The sequence below is a fragment of the Trichomycterus rosablanca genome, chromosome 8 (genome assembly GCF_030014385.1).
Source record: "Trichomycterus rosablanca isolate fTriRos1 chromosome 8, fTriRos1.hap1, whole genome shotgun sequence".
NCBI lineage: Eukaryota > Metazoa > Chordata > Actinopteri > Siluriformes > Trichomycteridae > Trichomycterus > Trichomycterus rosablanca.
The window spans coordinates 35,766,187-35,786,229 of NC_085995.1; the positions used below are offsets into that span (position 1 = coordinate 35,766,187).

The 20,043-nt window shown below is 39.9% G+C and overlaps 1 protein-coding gene across 2 annotated transcripts in view; it reads right to left on the reverse strand.

Moving 5' to 3' along the window:
• Positions 1 to 19,609, reverse strand: part of kiaa1549la (KIAA1549-like a) — a 78,713-nt gene extending 59,104 nt beyond the window's left edge. For both annotated transcript variants that reach the window (XM_063000813.1, XM_063000812.1), the window contains exon 1: positions 19,285 to 19,609. In XM_063000813.1, coding sequence (XP_062856883.1) covers positions 19,285 to 19,393 — 109 coding nt within the window. In that variant the 5' untranslated portion in view covers positions 19,394 to 19,609. The remainder of the gene's footprint in view (positions 1 to 19,284) is intronic.
• Between the last annotated feature and the right edge of the window lie 434 nt (positions 19,610 to 20,043).

Sequence of the window (20,043 nt, forward strand, 5' to 3'; positions counted from 1 at the left end):
ACCAATCATGTCTGTGTAGACGCCTGGCCAGCTGACAGCACTGCTGAGGATCCAGCGCAGACGTCAGCGATGGTGTGCTAGCGCAACAGACTGTTAAACCACCCGTGTGCATTTTAGCAACTGTATACAATCAGTTCATTCATTCATTGTCTGTTTTACCACAGATTTATCCTATTCAGGGTCGTAGTGGGTACAATTCATCGGGTACCCAGTTCATCACAATGCAAACACACACACACACACACATTCACACCTAATTTAAGTCATTGTGATAAACCTGTGTGGAGTGTAGGAGAAAACTGGACCTCCCAGAGGAAGCCCACCCAGAAACGGGGAGAACATGCAAACTCCACAAAGAAAGGACCCGGACCACTCCAGCCAGGATTCGAGCCCAGATGACATCTTGCTGTGAGATGACAGTGCTACCCACCAAGCCACCGTGCCACACACAATCAATTAATCAATGTAAAATTACTTTGTGGCAGTTCAGAAAGGGCCCTTTTACTGTTCCAGCCATGTTATTAAGGTGAGGACCTTGGCTTGATGAGTGTGGTGTGGAAAAACCACTAACACCACACTTTTGGGATCATTTAAAACGTCAATTGTGATCTTCTGGTCCAACATAAGTGCCTGAACTCACAAGTGGTCTTTTGACTGAATATGCACGCATGCCTGCAGACACACTATAAAATCTTATGCAAAGTCTTTCCAGATGAGTGAAGGCTTAAGTAGCTAAAAACGTGTGGGAAGGGGAGGGGTGGAACGTCCAAGAAGCTCATGGTTAGACGTTCATATACAGTTGAACAACTGACAATATAATATGCCCTATCCACATACCAGGACTGTACCTGCCTATTAGAAACCCTGTTACATAACTCTTTTTGTCTGCAATTTCTGTAAATCCATCTGAGGTTAATCCATGAGAATTTATTCTAATCCTGTTCTCTTAAAAAATAGACAAATAAAGGAGACACACACTATGGTACATAATGTTCACCTACCTAATGTAAAAGATAAAAATTACAGAGTAAAAAGTATTTGTGTCCTCAGTCACAGCTTCTGCTGTGTATTAACTAATGTGTGAAATTAGATCAGTCTTTTGTTCCCATTCCATCCATTAAACGTCGGCTAATACTCATCAGCTGATCTAATCAAGCATTAACATAGTACACGTGAATGGAAAAAAGATGAGCTTATGCCAAAACAGATGCCCTAAAACAAGGCAGGTGGCAACAAATTCATTTGAATAATCCAGACAAAGTAAGCTTGGTACAAACCAGATAGGAGACGGAGGTGAACTGGAACGCTCAGTACTCAGTATTTAACACTTTCCACTGACATGTCTATAATCATTAGACGAAATGAGATTTTAATCTATACAGTAATCTCGTCAGGTAGGTTTATACTCTCAGAAAGACGAGACGATCAAACACATCAGCTTTGCTTTAACTGACATTTGTTCTGATTAACATTTTGGACATTGTGAGTCTACATTAACTATGCAAGAAATGTTCCATGAATCATTTTAACAGCATTACTGCCAAAGCATGTCGCTGTAATATTATGATATCTACATCCTAATGCCAGAGCTGAGATGTTATCTGATTAAACATGGTGAGAAATCTGATTAAACGCCTTTCAAGTAAGCAGGGAAAGCATTTCAGATAGAACACATTTTAATTGTATTTTAACATCTCTTGAGTTTTAGCCTGATGTTACCGACCAGTAAATCTTCTTTTATTTTCTTGGGAAATAAAAATAGGACACCAGGCGGTAAAACTCTATAGCACATCAGCGCTGACATTTCAGACTCATACGTTTGAATCTTAGCTCTGCTACTGGGAAGCCGCGAATATCGTTAAAACATTAAAACCACCTCCTTGTTTCTACACTCACTGTCCATTTTATCAGCTCCACTTACCAAATAGAAGCACTTTGTAGTTCTACAATTATCTACAATAATCTGTTTCTCTACATACTTTTTTTTAGCCGGCTTTTACCCTGTTCTTAATGGGTCAGGACCCCCACAGGACCACCACAGAGCAGGTATTATTTGGGTGGTGGATCATTCTCAGCACTGCCGTGACAATGACATGGTGGTGGTGTGTTAGTGTGTGTTGTGCTGGTATGAGTGGATCAGACACAGCAGCGCTGCTGGAGTTTTGAAACACCTCACTGTCACTGCTGGACTGAGAATAGTCCACCAACCAAAAACATCCAGCCAACAGCTCCCCTTGGGCAGCGTCCTGTGACCACTGATGAAGGTCTAGAAGATGACCAACTTAAACTGCAGCAATAGATGAGCGATCGTCTCTAACTTTACATCTACAAGGTGACCCAACTAGGTAGGAGTGTCTAATAGAGTGGACAGCGAAATCCAGCAGCGCTGCTGTGTCTGATCCACTCATGCCAGCACAACACACACTAACACACCACCACCATGTCAGTGTCACGGCAGTGCTGAGAATGATACACCACCTAAATAATACCTGCTCTGTGGTGGTCCTGTGGGGGTCCTGACCATTGAAGAACAGCATGAAAGAGGGTAACAAAGCATGCAGAGAAACAGATGGACTACAGTCAGTAATTGTAGAACTACAAAGTGCTTCTATATAGTCAGTGAAGCTGATAAAATAAACAATGTGTGTAGAAACAAGGAGGTGGTTTTAATGTTATGGCTCATCGGTGTACATCCATACATATATACAAGTACCACTCTTCTTCAAGGCTTTTCACATGATTTTTTAAGATGATTAATGCCTCTGTCAATGCCTTTGCAAAGTCAAGTCCTCATATTGAATGAAAAGGCCAGACTTGCAATCAACACTTCAAATCATCCCACAGCTTTTCAACTGGGTCGAGGTCAGTGTACAAGTACTTCAACATCAAACTGAGTACAGTTATGCTGAAACAGGAATGCCTCTATCCCAGACTGAACTAAATAATAATAAGAGGTGTCTGTCACAGGGTGGTGAGTGCCTCACGACAGAGGCACCAGGTGGAAATTTAATGAGATGAACCCAACTGCGGGAGATTTAACGATAGCGGAATGAGACTGTTATAATTATAATTACTGAATGAACAAAATAATAAAACTTCAGATAAAAAAAACCCCCAAAAGAACACTTAGGTGCTACTCTGCCAGCTACTCAATCCACCGGTATGTATAACCCAGAAACCTGACAGATTGAAACTGCTAGAAAGAGCGCTAGTGAAACAGCTAGAGTGCAAAGTCAAAAAAGTCAGAGGATTGCTTCATGTGTAACTAGTAATTTACATTATACATTTACGTTTTCTGCATTTAGCAGACGCTTTTATCCAAACTGTGACAGTATATTGTCTTATCAACTGAGGGTTAAGGGCCTTGCTCAAGGGCCCAAAAGTGGCAACCTGGCAGTGGTGGGGTTTGAACCAGTGACCTTTTGATTACTAGGCCAGTACCTTAACCGCTAGGCTACAACTGCCCTTATGTTTAATTAGGCACAATTGAAGTGTTGTGTAAAGAGAACCACACCTGCCAGGCCAAACTGAGTGGTTAAAAATAAACTTCTTTATATTTACAATGACAGTTGTTTTAATGACTGTAGGGCATTCAGTCCACATTTGTGCCGTCCACAAACTTCAGCTGTCCAAGCCAAGTGCAGAAGATGTCTGGCAGTCAACTGAACTGACTTTGAGTAAAATAATATTTTGGTACACAATACCCAAGCTTGATTTTGATTTTTGATTTTTACTGTAAGGTAAACCTAAATAACAAAACTCTCAACTTTAAAACATGAGCAACACTAAAACATCCCATTTCTGTCATTGTAAACCCCTGTAATCTTTCTCATTAATTTTCTCATGAATAATCTTTTCGCATGAATTCATGTGTTTTAGTAAATGATATGCCTCCCACGTCCAACTGAAACATCATATGAGGCTTTCTTGACCTACAATGCAAAATTTTATATATTATCTAACCTGCTACATATTATTTACTAAAATGTAGCAAATAGCTCACAACTAGGTTAGTTTAATTTTATTGATTAGAAAAAGTATACGTGTTTAATGGTTTAATCTTTATTTTAGTTATCAGGTGCCGAGTTAGCTTATCTAGCTAACAGCAATTTGGATTGGCAACTTTCCACTAACTTCTAATATATAACAGTTTGTGTACATGTAGGACCTGATTTGCATCCCCAGGCAAGCTTAAGCTGAACGCCCATGATTTTTGATCCCTCAGACGGCACTGCATCAAGAACCACCACTCAACAATAGCTGATATAACCACGTGGGTGAGGGATTACTTTGGCACACCTTTGTCAAGCTCTACAATACAGAGTTACATGCACAAATGCCACTTAAACCTGTACTGTGCAAAAAAGAAGCCTGATGTTAACCATGTACAGAAGTGGCGTCGACTTCTCTGGGCTCAGAGGCATCTAGGATAGACCATCACACAGTGGAAATGTGTTTTGTGGTCATTTGAATCAGCAAACCAGGTCTGTGTGCTCCTGACCAAAGGTGAAAAGGACCATCCAGACTGTTATCAGTCTAATTACAATCTAACTGTTATTAGTCTAAAAGTCAGGGTCTGTCATGGTATTGGGCTGCGTTCGGGCCCTTGGCAAAGGTCATTAACACTGGACTGGTCTGCCTGCAGTCCTGACCTGTCCCCAATAGAGAATGTGTGGAGAATTTTGAAACGACAAATGCGACAACAACGACCCCGTACTGTTGCACATCTTAAGACGTGTTTGCAGGAAGAATGAGACAAAATAAAAGCTGAAACACTAAATCACCAAAACGTCCTTTAAGTGTGGTGAAAAGGAATGGCAACATTACAAAGTGGTAAATGCTTTATTGTCCCAACTTTTTTTTTGGAATGTGTTGCAGGCCTGAAATGCAGGAATGGATGTTTTATAATGGATGATTAATAAATAAAATTAAGTTGACCAGACAAAACATGGAATATCTCATATAAAATTCAAAGTAAATGTAAGAAACTCTGTGTTTTTTATTATTTGCATTTTCCATACTGTCCCAACTTTTTCTGATTTGGGGTTTTATTTTTTAGATTTACACTAAGTGAAGATTTAATCTTATCCAGTGATTTTACTCATGCATCGTAAACTGCATCCTGTATGCTACAGTGTGTAACTATAACAAATGTAGTGCACTAATGATTCATATTATTGACTACAGCAGGGTGTGCTACAACATGGTATTAACTACACTAATTTTAATGCTGATATTAAAGCACTAGAATCAAGACTGGGACCAAAAGCATCCTCAAAAGATATTACACTTGTTACATAAAAACATCTTTTTCTAAAAAAAAAAAAAACAGCCACTCGCTTCTTCCGTGTTTGTCTGACATAATGTAATTAACCCAACATTCATTACAGTCACTGAAACATTCAGTTTAAGCCACCAACACAAGCTTGCTTGAGGCTCAAACTCTCAGCAGCCATGGACATGTACGATGTGTTCGGAGAACAGGGAATAAGATCAAGTGCTCATCTGTGTCAATGCACAGGCCTAATCAACTTTTCCATGGACAAATGCTCTAATGAAGCATGGCTGCTGCACGACATGGAACATGTCAGCTGTGAAATGGACACTCAGAGAGGCGGATGTCGGATGAACAGCCTCTAGCTGACATCGGAGCATCAGCCAACACTTTACTGGTCTCAAGGAGAGTAATTACAAAGAGAAGGAGGCGCTCTAATATCAAGACGAAATCAGAAAACAACTGGGACAGAGGCAATTTAGGTCTAGTAATGAGGTAAAAAATAAATAAATAAATAAACTAGAAATTATATGCTTTCAACTTTGCAGCAGAAGTTTAGGGAAGGTCCATTCCTGTTATAGTCAGGAATGAGATACACCTTAACAACTTTGAGTTCAGTTCATTACTAGCTTTAGCTAAGCTGGCTAGCTACTGTAGTTTAACACACAGATTCTGTGGCTAAACCTCTGGTTTATGAATCACAAACTGAGTAGATACATAATTAAAAACAAATTTAAAGAGGTTTTTTCATAAAATCAATTATACTATAAGTTAAATTTTATAAGTTAAAACTACAGTATAATTAATTTTGTAATTACCCTCATATAAGCCATTTAAAACCGGGTTCTGTGCTAGTGTGATGTTTTAATCAATTAAACTGAATCGACTGTTAAAAATATCAACATCTGTAGAAAATCATCCAACCCCCAGTGACCTCTAGGATGATACTTTAGCACAGGAAATCTTTAAAACACATCCTGTTTAGTGAGGTCTGATTGGACAGTTCCTTCAAGAATCAATAATCAAGTAGTATTTCTGAAACTGCACTGTAGTGTTTACTGACCGCCAGCGTCAATCACAGGCCATCAACTGCTTCTGAATGTTTAACTATCAAGTACGTACATTCTGATCGATGTGTTGAATGGAAGCATTTTGCTCATCCCTGTGGCCTCTAGATTTAAAAAGTTAAAAACCTTAACTTAAAGGCGTTGAAGGTAAATTTAAGAATTCAGTGCATTCGGTTTTGCCTCTTTAGCAGAGTGTTTTATCACATTACTGTAAAACACCTGGAATTATGTTTTCATCTTTTCCAGCCAAAAAACAGCAGTGACCTAAAATACTTAAATTAAACCTGTACCTGTATTTATCTAAATCACATTATATTATTTTAACATTTTAACTTATCACAAATATGGACTTCTAGCCAAACATCATGATTCACTTTTAACCGTGAGGAGTTTTTCATGTTCCTGTTGTGTCTGTGTGGGTTTCTTTATTGTTCTCCATTTTCTTCTCACCTTTTTAGAACATGTAGTGGTGGCCTGACTAAATTGCTCTTGGGTGTGAGTGATTAAGTGAATGTGTGAGTGTATGATGACCTCTGATGAACTGAAGTCTGTGTAAATTGCCTCCTTGCCTTGTGTGTTGTACCAGACCCACTGGGATTATAAAAGATGAATGAGCGAAAAAAAGAATAAGAATAACAAACATGTTGAATAAACCTCGCCAATTACACAGTAAAGCAATATACTAAGAAGATGCAATAATATCAGAATAATACCACTGTAAACAGCTAATATTTAGAAAGAAATTTGGGCATTTGGGCAAAACCAGGTACTGAAGTCTTACAGCATGGGTACAGTCTCAGGTTTAGAACATGGAACTTAGTAGCTTATGCCCAGGCCAACAAGTAACAAGTAGCTCTGACAACAAAAGTCATCTACAGATCTAAAAAAAAAGACTCCTGTGCTTTTTAGATTCATCCTCACGTAACTCAATAAAGTAACACATGCAAGGGGAGGGTAGCACTGTCGCCTCCTGGGTTAGATTCCCAGTTGGAGCGGTCCGGGTCCTTTTTGTACGGAGTTTGAATGTTCTCCCCATGTCTGTGTGGGTTTCCTCCGACAGTCCAAAGACGTGTAAGTGAGGTGAATTGGAGACACAAAATTGTGTGTGTAAAAAAAAGTGTGTAAAACATGATGTTAAAGTCCTAATAGTGGACAGTGAGTGGACTCGGTATTTTAAAACTCCAGCAGCGCTGCTGTGTCTGATCCACTCATACCGGCACAACATTTACATTTACAGCATTTAGCAGACGCTTTTATCCAAAGGGACTTACACAATGAGCAATTGAGGGTTAAGGGCCTTGCTCAGGGACCCAACAGTGGCAACTTGGTGGTGGCGAGGCTTGAACCGGCAACCTTCTGTTTACTAGTCCAGTACCTTAACCACTGAGCTACCACTGGCCTCACACTACACACAACACACACTAACATACCACCACCATGTCATTGTCACTGCAGTGCTGAGAATGATCCACCACCTAAATAATACCTACTCTGTGGTGGTCCTCTGGGGGTCCTGACCATTGAGGAACAGGGTGAAAGCAGGCTAAAAAAGCATGCAGAGAAACAGATGGACTACAGTCAGTAATTGTAGAACTACAAAGTGCTTCTACATGGTAAGTGGAGCTGATAAAATGGACAGTGAGTGTAGAAACTAGGAGGTGGTTTTAATATTACGGCTGATCGGTGTATGATGCTATTAAAAGAAGTCACAAATGCCTGTTCCTTTCGAAAAGAAAACAGCTTAGGTGTTTTGTCATGATACAGCTGCAAAATAACTGCAATCTGATCTGAGTGTCCTCAATAACTAAACACTAATTCTGGTCTAATTAATTATGCTAATAGGTGACAAAAAAGAGATTAACAGAAACATCATTGTGTTCCACGCATCTCTGTCAGGGAGCCGAACAAAACCATCGACCTAGCCACACACTTGGACGAGCGTTCGGAGCGAGGAACAAAATCAAACAGCGCAGTTCATCATTGTCATTCTTATAATACACTCACTCTGCTCCTCGCGAGGAGGAAAAAATGTTAGGCAGATCAGTTCCCATGGCAACACAGCACAGTAGGCTCGCTGTTGACTCGCCGGAGCATCACTATGGAAGCACTGACGGGAACCAACGGCAGAGTCTCCAGAACGGTACACACAGAGCCGGGGTGGATAAAGATAAGGTGGAGGATTTATGAACAAACCTGGCTGCTGTGCTCTGAGCTTCACAGTGCTGCAGATTATCAGTACAATCTGTTCACTTATTACTACTTATTAAAGCAACATTGCAGGTTTTACAACAGGATATCATTGTGAATATCAAGCTATAGCACTAGCATTAGGTCTTAATATTTTAAAATTCAAAGCCGATAATATAAAACAATTGACATAAGAAACATTTAAAACTGCATGTAGTAGTTCTCTTCATGATTTAATATAATATTGCAAAAGCCAGTACCAAGGTATGTACCAAATCTGTTCCCTGACACACTCTGGATCAGGTTGGTGTAACTGGACTGTGTTATTAAAAACAAAATTGAATTCATAATTACAGATTTGATGTAAATTGAGCTTTTACCAGCCCAAGGCAAAGAATATGTAAATCAGGTGTGTTTAACAGGAGCAAGGGTCGTAAACAACAGCTGTGTTTTAAGAGAGATGAATACGGCTGTTCTTGCTGGTGTTAATAACAACTTGTGTTGCGAATCTGAGTAAGAGGAAAACAGAAAATAGAAACAATAACAACACAACAGTCTTGTAATCACATTTACATTTTAAATATGCAAAGAACAAGCAGGGTCACCACAGTGGATCATTCTGGTCTGCATACATGATGGAGCAGTTTCACACCAGATGCCCTTCCTGACGCAGCCCTCTTTATTTATATCCAGGGTTAAAAGAGCGCACTGAACATCACATATCTTAACGTATAAGCTGCTCAGACGCTTTCTTAGACATATTTAATCATGTCTGTGTAGATGTCCGACCGATCGATAGCACTGCTGAAATTTGCATCCCCGGATCTCAGCAGTAATAAATGCGGTGATATATAGTGGTATGGTAATCATACACTTTCTGTTAACCCTACTTCAATACAAGTACAAAGTACCTGAAAACTACAGACACACACCATGTATCTAAAAATACACTTATGTGTCTTCTGGAAGCACTTAATTGTGATCAGGTGATCTTTATATCCTGATCTGAAGCTTTACTAATATTTACTATAGATTAGGGCTGGGCGATATGGATAAAAAATTATATCTCGATATTTTTTGCTGAACGGCGATATACGATATACAGTGTATCACAAAAGTGAGTACACCCCTTACATTTCTGCAAATATTTCATTATATCTTTTCATGGGACAACACTATAGACATGAAACTTGGATATAACTTAGAGTAGTCAGTGTACAACTTGTATAGCAGTGTAGATTTACTGTCTTCTGAAAATAACTCAACACACAGCCATTAATGTCTAAATAGCTGGCAACATAAGTGAGTACACCCCACAGTGAACATGTCCAAATTGTGCCCAAATGTGTCGTTGTCCCTCCCTGGTGTCATGTGTCAAGGTCCCAGGTGTAAATGGGGAGCAGGGCTGTTAAATTTGGTGTTTTGGGTACAATTCTCTCATACTGGCCACTGGATATTCAACATGGCACCTCATGGCAAAGAACTCTCTGAGGATGTGAGAAATAGAATTGTTGCTCTCCACAAAGATGGCCTGGGCTATAAGAAGATTGCTAACACCCTGAAACTGAGCTACAGCATGGTGGCCAAGGTCATACAGCGGTTTTCCAGGACAGGTTCCACTCGGAACAGGCTTCGCCAGGGTCGACCAAAGAAGTTGAGTCCACGTGTTTGGCGTCATATCCAGAGGTTGGCTTTAAAAAATAGACACATGAGTGCTGCCAGCATTGCTGCAGAGGTTGAAGACGTGGGAGGTCAGCCTGTCAGTGCTCAGACCATACGCCGCACACTGCATCAACTCGGTCTGCATGGTCGTCATCCCAGAAGGAAGCTGACGCACAAGAAAGCCAGCAAACAGTTTGCTGAAGACATGCAGTCCAAGAACATGGATTACTGGAATGCCCTGTGGTCTGACGAGACCAAGATAAACTTGTTTGGCTCAGATGGTGTCCAGCATGTGTGGCGGCGCCCTGGTGAGAAGTACCAAGACAACTGTATCTTGCCTACAGTCAAGCATGGTGGTGGTAGCATCATGGTCTTGGGCCGCATGAGTGTTGCTGGCACTGGGGAGCTGCAGTTCATTGAGGGAAACATGAATTCCAACATGTACTGTGACATTCTGAAACAGAGCATGATCCCCTCCCTTCGAAAACTGGGTCTCATGGCAGTTTTCCAACAGGATAACGACCCCAAACACAACCTCCAAGATGACAACTGCCTTGCTGAGGAAGCTGAAGGTAAGGGTGATGGACTAAACCCAATTGAGCACCTGTGGCGCATCCTCAAGTGGAAGGTGGAGGAGTTCAAGGTGTCTAACATCCACCAGCTCCGTGATGTCATCATGGAGGAGTGGAAGAGGATTCCAGTAGCAACCTGTGCAGCTTTGGTGAATTCCATGCCCAGGAGGGTTAAGGCAGTGCTAATAATGGTGGTCACACAAAATATTGACACTTTGGGCACAATTTGGACATGTTCACTGTGGGGTGTACTCACTTATGTTGCCAGCCATTTAGACATTAATGGGTGTGTGTTGAGTTATTTTCAGAAGACAGTAAATCTACACTGCTATAAAAGTTGTACACTGACTACTCTAACTTATATCCAAGTTTCATGTCTATAGTGTTGTCCCATGAAAAGATATAATAAAATATTTGCAGAAATGTGAGGGGTGTACTCACTTTTGTGATACACTGTATATCTCGATATTTTTTTATCCCACATGGTAATAACAAAAAGACACAAAGCTACATGTTCCAATTTTTTTACAGGCACTTTTATTAATATTCATGCTGGGAAAGCTTCACACAAGAACTATTTTTCCTTAAAAAAAAAAAAAAGCTATTCTAAGAAAAAAAAAAGTTGTTTTCAAAGGCATCTCCTGTCGTGTAATGTAAATTACAAATATATTGTCTGGCCCTTTAAGAATGTTAAGTGCACTATAGGGCGCAGGGAGCGAGTGTGTAGGGAAGATGTCGGAATGACACGGTTTCCGGCTGAGCTTGTGCGACATTAAAAGAAAAACCCCGTTAAAGTAAACCCCTCGTTAACCCCCCCCCCTGTATAGAACTCAGTTCTGTAATCCAGGCATAACTAATCGTTCATGTTACTGTGTAACTATTACAACATCTAATGCATTTTAATCAGCGTTCTGCTTCATGCACTTTATTATTATTTAACAGCTTTATTTGTTGTGTAATTGCTGTTTGCTCCTTGTTTACTGCAGAGTTAGTTCATGCAATTTAATAATGTTTGGTTGTTTACTGGCCGACAACAAGAAATAATATAATAGAAGATAAATAAATGACGTGTTGGACGTCGGGCGATCATCCAGTATAAACTAACACGACCACGTACAACATCCAGTACAGAAATCACTCCCCATAATGTTTGTTTTTTACAGATAGAGCAAATACATGCACATCACATATACAAACACAAGAGTCAGAACAACAGGAGACGCACCGTTACGTTATTATTACTTTCTCAACACTTAATGTGAAGTAAATACGTGCATGTCAGCGCGTGCATGCGCTTGTATTGGTTTTTGAAACGAATAACGACTCGTTTTCTTGTTTTTTAACTTTGGGATTTGAAGTGAAAACGAATGAAGGTACACGGAGCTGGAACCTTTTATCTGGACTTGTTTTCGGCGTTCTCTACAGAATACATTATTCTGCTGCTCATCTGACACTTTGAATTTGAACCATCTCCAAATAATTCCAAAATTAGTCATTATTTTTCTTTTTACTAAGCAGCTCCTCTTCGATAGCTTCTGTCATGTCTTTATCCGTCTCCATGCTATCGCTGCCTGCAGGAATTACTGGTGAAGCGGTGGGGAGGGGCGAGTTGTGTTCAGTGAGGGAGAGGGGCGGGGCAGGTGAACATGTGCAGAGACAAACTGGGAGAAGAGAAAGACGAACTGTCTGATCTAACTGGAACGCAACATCTATATCGATATATGCGATATTGTCTTATCTTATATCGCGTATGAAAATATATCGATATTTTATAAAATCTCGATATATCGCCCAGCCCTACTATAGATCCAAGATGCAATAATCAAAGCTAATTAAGTTTTTTGTAATAAACATAGTGCATTTAAATAAAAATGAAATAAACATTGTTTATACACTATTTTCCATTTCTTGATTGTTAATCATGATTATAAATCATACAATTGGAAGTTGTCCATTTTTATTTTGTCCAATATGTGAGGGCGGCACAGTGGCTCAGTGGGTAACACTGTCGCCTCCCAGCGAGAAGGTCCTGGGTTTGATCCCCAGGTGAGGTGGGTTTCCTCCCACAGTCCAAAGACGTGCAAGTGATGTGAACTGGAGATACAAAATTGTCTATGACTGTGTTTGACATTAAATTTGTGAAGTGATTAATCTTGTGTAACGAGTAACCACCTGTAACCGAAGTGTGTAAAACATGACGTTAAAATTCTAATAAATAATAATAATTGTCCAATATGTGTTGTGACTTTTGCTGTCATCTTAATTTCCTTCAGGATCAATTAAGTGTCTGTCTGTGTTCCCAACTAAGCCAGGATTATACCTAAGACTAAAGTGCAATCTAATTTATTCTGATATTACACTGTAATATCAGTATTATTATATTCTGATATTAACACTCCAAAATTACAAGCCCCAAACAAAACTTTGATTGGACCAGTTGCTAAACAATGGGTGTTTGTGTTCCCATCCAAACTGGTTTTGAGCAATCTAAACACTACTAGACCTCCAAAAAGAGTAAACTTCACCTACTGAGACGACATACCGTGTATCACAAAAGTGAGTACACCCCTCACATTTCTGCAGATATTTAAGTATATCTTTTCAAGGGACAACACTGACAAAATGACACTTTGACACAATGAAAAGTAGTCTGTGTGCAGCTTATATAACAGTGTAAATTTATTCTTCCCTCAAAATAACTCAATATACAGCCATTAATGTCTAAACCACCGGCAACAAAAGTGAGTACACCCCTAAGAGACTACACCCCTAAATGTCCAAATTGAGCACTGCTTGTCATTTTCCCTCCAAAATGTCATGTGATTTGTTAGTGTTACTAGGTCTCAGGTGTGCATAGGGAGCAGGTGTGTTCAATTTAGTAGTACAGCTCTCACACTCTCTCATACTGGTCACTGAAAGTTCCAACATGGCACCTCATGGCAAAGAACTCTCTGAGGATCTTAAAAGACGAATTGTTGCGCTACATGAAGATGGCCAAGGCTACAAGAAGATTGCCAACACCCTGAAACTGAGCTGCAGCACAGTGGCCAAGATCATCCAGCGTTTTAAAAGAGCAGGGTCCACTCAGAACAGACCTCGCGTTGGTCGTCCAAAGAAGCTGAGTACACGTGCTCAGCGTCACATCCAACTGCTGTCTTTGAAAGATAGGCGCAGGAGTGCTGTCAGCATTGCTGCAGAGATTGAAAAGGTGGGGGGTCAGCCTGTCAGTGCTCAGACCATACGCCGCACACTACATCAAATTGGTCTGCATGGCTGTCACCCCAGAAGGAAGCTTCTTCTGAAGTCTCTACACAAGAAAGCCCGCAAACAGTTTGCTGAAGACATGTCAACAAAGGACATGGATTACTGGAACCATGTCCTATGGTCTGATGAGACCAAGATTAATTTGTTTGGTTCAGATGGTCTCAAGCATGTGTGGCGGCAATCAGGTGAGGAGTACAAAGATAAGTGTGTCATGCCTACAGTCAAGCATGGTGGTGGGAATGCCATGGTCTGGGGCTGCATGAGTGCAGCAGGTGTTGGGGAGTTACATTTCATTGAGGGACACATGAACTCCAATATGTACTGTGAAATACTGAAGCAGAGCATGATCCCCTCCCTCCGGAAACTGGGTCGCAGGGCAGTGTTCCAGCATGATAATGACCCCAAACACACCTCTAAGACGACCACTGCTTTATTGAAGAGGCTGAGGGTAAAGGTGATGGACTGGCCAAGCATGTCTCCAGACCTAAACCCAATGGAACATCTTTGGGGCATCCTCAAGCGGAAGGTGGAGGAGCGCAAAGTCTCGAATATCCGCCAGCTCCGTGATGTCGTCATGGAGGAGTGGAAAAGCATTCCAGTGGCAACCTGTGAAGCTCTGGTAAACTCCATGCCCAGGAGAGTTAAGGCAGTTCTGGGAAATAATGGTGGCCACACAAAATATTGACATTTCAGGAACTTTCACTAAGGGGTGTACTCACTTTTGTTGCCGGTGGTTTAGACATTAATGGCTGTATATTGAGTTATTTTGAGGGAAGAATAAATTTACACTGTTATATAAGCTGCACACAGACTACTTTTCATTGTGTCAAAGTGTCATTTTGTCAGTGTTGTCCCATGAAAAGATATACTTAAATATCTGCAGAAATGTGAGGGGTGTACTCACTTGTGTGATACACTGTATATAGCATTTAATCAGCCTGTAAACTGACCGTGAACAAAGTCACAACATTTTTATATACTGAATTATTTAGCAACAACACTGCCAAGGTTAGCAATCACAATTCTATTAACAGTTTCACAAAATTAAAAGTGGTCGCCACAGCAAAGTAGCTCTGCTAGCAGTCAGTGATGTGGATTCAAACTTTTTGTAATGAAAACCTTCCAGTAATGTATAAAGAGAGCCTATAAAACCTGATGTTGGACAGTAAAGGTCAAACATTTAATATAATATATTTATATTTTAATATAAATGTTCTTCTCATTTATAATGATGCCTGAATTAAAAACAAAAACAACCTTTGCATGTTTATGCTACACTTATAGTGTACAGTGGTACAGTTTGCGTGTGAAAAATTATAGATGTTTTGTAAAAAAAAAAAAATCAAGTAAAAATAACGATTTATAATTATTATGTATGATGTATAATTGTGTTAAAAAGTCAGCTACCTACGGCCGCTCAGGTGGTGCAGCGGTAAAAACACACACTGGAACCAGAGCTGGGATCTCAAATACATCGTATCGAGTCTCAGCTCTGCCTACCGGCTGGGCTGAGCAGCCGCATGAACAACGATTGGCCTGTTGTTCAGACAGGGGTGGGACATTAAAAAGATGGATTGGGTCTCTCTCATAACTAATGCAATTACGACCTCTGCTGGCTAGTTGACGGTACCTGCACAGAGTCTGGAAAAGAGTGCTGTCAGGGTGTGTCTCTCTGTACACAGTGCTGATCTGAATTGCACTCGTCAAAGTGTAGGTGATAAGATGCATACGGCATGCTGCCCACGCGTCGGAGGGGGCGTGGGTTAGCTTTGTTCTCCTCAATCAGAGCGGGGATCGGCATTGGTGAAGAGGAAGCATGATGCAATCGGGCAATTGGACGCGCTAAATCTTACAAATGGGCTTTTTTTTTTTTATTTAAGAAGCCAATCTGTCTTATAATGATAATGTTATTTATGTTGCAACTTATTAATAATTACTTAAAAATGACATGTTTATTTGAAGAAGAAAAACAGTAATTAAATTATAAATAAAACTTAAATCTGCCAATGTGGATACAAACAGCAAAACAGTTCAAATGCTAAATTTGTACTGCATGGTACACAACATTAGTTATATTGAACAATCAGCAAACCACAAACAAAAGAAAAGAAACATGACAGAACGCTGTTCAGACACCAGCTCAGACTACACTGATAAATAGATATGGCCTAACATTGTAACTGATATCCTCAGTCTGTTACTCCAAACCTGTTACATCATTCCGTGTAGAACAAAGCCAAGCAGCAACGGTATCAACGGCACAATCACAGTCTATGTTTGTTAAATATGACAAAATGGAAGGTATGTATACTTACCTCATACTGAACAGTGTGTGCCCATGAAAGCTTAATTAAAAAGCAACTACAAAGATTTAGGTTGCTGTAGCTTTAAATTCAACAGCACTGCAGTGCTCGGTATAATCCGTGACCACAGGCATACTAACATGGTCTTGCATTAAAAAGCATCTGTTTTAGTGTACATCAACACACACACACACACACACGTTGAGCTTCGGTCCCAGGCGTGCAGAATGATGGTAAAGGGAAAAGGGGCCACTAAATGTAAATGTGTGCAACAGTATTTAAATAGCATGCTTCTATTGTATAGTCTTAAGATAACAGGGACAGTCAGACAGACAGACACATGCACACACAAAGACAACCTAAAATCAAAAGCCTAAACACTTGCATGGCAGCAATGTTAGCAAGAAAACTATTAAATTTTTCTTCCCTGGTACAGTTGCTGATTAATCAAACCTTAACTGCACAGCCACAGTGTCACTGATCATCTTATGACCTACCATGCATTTTGGCATACTGCTTTGTTGCTAATCATCCAATTTGTGCAGAATGTTTACGGTGAATTTACATTGCATCTAGGTGTGAGAACGTATTTTATGTTTACATGAAACATGACATTTAGCAGATGCTTTCAAGTGATGAATACAATGCAAGCAATTGAGGGTTAGGGGACTTGACCATAGGTCCAACGTTGGCTACTTGGCTGTGGTGGGGCTTGAACCAGCCGGTGTGAGTAAATAAACTGTCAACAAAATCCAAATAAAATCTTTACATTATGAGCAATGTTTTGTAAGACGTGTGGGATAAGATATTAACATCCCATACTTACTGTATTATGCAACACATGGAGCAGAGATTACACTAGTTTATCTATCAAGCTAAAAGGCTCTATAGCATTCACACACAATATCCTATACAGTAGTTTAAAAAAGTGAAATTTGATTTAACACACTATTTAGTATATAGGATGGTATTTGGGGCATAGCAGAAGTCCACTGCTCCTGACACAGAGAAGTTAATCCTCATTATTTTCATTCATTTAATTGAGTTATGAAGGGCTACAGCCCTGACAGCCCCCACATCTTGTGCCTATGTTCAGTCGAAATAAAATAATCAAATGAGGAACACAACTATACAAGTGAGTTCTATTGGGTTGTTTAAAAATAAAGAGCATGTATCAGCTATAAAAACAAAATTAGCACTTTGTAACACAATATTTCAAAGCATCATCAGTTCCAAAAAGTTCCAAACCATCTAACAGTGGGAACCTAAAGTGCAGGTGCAGCAGTCACAAAACTGGAAGAGGAACAGCTTTAAAACTCAGGGCAGAGACTGTCAAGCAAACAAAAAGAGAAATTTTAAGGTGCACTTGATGTACAGCAGTAAATTATGCTAACCCACTACCACTGACATCCAGGGTTCAAAAGAGTACATACTGACATGATTGGCTATGCCAGAGGAGATGGCTGAGGCCCTGCGATGGATTTGTGTCCCATTCAGAGGGTGTTACTGCACCGCACTCAGTGATTCTGGGGAAGCAACTTCGATCAGGATAAGGCGGTGGTAAACCATGGAAATGAATAAAAGCAGTGATCTCAAATAGGACTGATTTTCCTGTCTCGCTCTCTAGTCTGTTTACATAAGACTGAGTAGTTCCTGCAGAATTGTAGTTATAGTATAAAATGCTAAACTGTCCTCTTCCATTTGTGCTGCAAAATGCAAAACCTGTTTCATTTGTGCTGGTGTTAAAATAAAATATAAAATGCAAAACCTCTTCCATTTGCACTGGTGTTATACAAAATCACATGACTATGATTAGCCTCAGTGCTACAGGGTGCAGTTCTTTTCTCTGAAACTTGTAGATTGTGCATTAGCATTGAAGAGCCATTGTTCCATTATGCTTGTAAATTAAATTAATTTAATTCTTAGTCATATGAAGTTCAGCAAAAATCTCAATCAATTTTTATTCTTTTTAATCTTAAATGATTCCTACATTTGCTTTTAACACCTGATGCTGTTTACGTCAATGTGCAGTGAAGTTTTTGGCTTCACACTATTTAACCACAATTATTTGGACACCTGACCATGCTGGTTGGATATCACATTTCGGACACAAACGTTATTAAAACAGAGTGACCTCTACGTGATCTTCTCAGCTACAACAGCCACTCTTCTGAGGAAGCTTCTCACAAGCCTTCTTTGAAGTGTGTCAGTGGGAATTTGTGCCCATTTAGTCAAAAGAGCATTTGTATGAGTATTTGTAATGTTAATTTGTAATGATCCAGTTTATTCCAAAGTTGAACATTATAAGACAAGAAAACTGTGTAAAATGCTGTTTTTTTCCTTTTCAGTGAAATATAAACCAAATAAAACCCATTTTAATAATCCATTTTGCTTTTCTTTAAGGTGCTAATGGATGTAAATGTATACAGTATTGTTGTTGTTATTTACATTGTTGTTGTTAACACAATTGTTTTCACAAAATATAAGAAAATTAAATAACCATAATTGTCTCAGAGTTAAATAAATTATGTAAGTAAAACAAGTTTAAATTTGGTAAAACTCTTAATTAAAATTAAATTGTTTATATAAACAATGTGCACGAATCCACAGTCATTCAATCACAACACAAAGAGCCTTTATTCCTCCCATGAGAGGAAATATTCACATACTATAATTCTTTACATCTAGCAGTTTCACTGATGCACTAATATATTTTAAATATCTCAATAGATCATCACTACATTGTGGTGTATTGATGTAGCCAGCTGATGGTCAATGTGGCGCATTGCGCTCCTAAAGGCTGCGACTCTGTTTTCAATAAAATCATTAGATTATTAGAGCAACTCATTTAATCCCTAATGGTGAAATGATCAGAATTACAGTCCTGAATCGTTCTGACCACAATGCGCAAACAGGTTGTCAGCAGAATGAAGGAATGAACGCTGATGTCTGACCGTATATGGCGAATGCAGGGTGCAGGAGGAGCAGGGTGCACATCACACACCGGCTCCACTTCATCCATCCTCCCGCGCTCCAGAAGCCTGACCGCAACAAACAGCGCATTGGACCGGGACGTGTCCGCTCCGCTCCGGTGTGAGAGCGAGCCTGAATCCACCGGGTTTACATCTGCAGCATAACAAACTTAACGATTCAGTCCGTATCTCACCGAGCCGCCGGTAACGGGAGCGTCATTCCTGAGCGTGAACAGCGCATTTCATTTCGAAAAGACGCGCAAAAGAATGGCGGGTTGCGAACGGCATGGACGTGGCGCAAATAAACACCAGTCCTTTCGTTCTTTCGTTAGTGTTAAATCTGACTGACGCGGAGCAGTGTGTGTGTGTGTGTGTGTGTGTGTGAGAGAGAGAGATGATCAGCAGTGAATCATCTCCAAGAACGACTCTTCTGATCAGCCGAAATGATTCTCAACAGAAACTGATTCACAAATTGGCTGCGGTCAAACAAAATGAAACAGAAAACTATTAATTTTAATTAAAAAAAAAAAGCATTTTAATAAAACTGACAATTGGCCATTGAAACACTGTGCACACATTTTCTGATGATCTTATTTAAGGCTTGAAGTACATTTATTATTCCAAAAAGTACATATATTGTTTTTTAGGCTGCATCCATGTCCACAAAAAGTGTGTTTTTACAGTGGGGAGGGGGCGGCACGGTGGCTAGGTGGGTAGCACTGTCGCCTCACAGCAAGATCT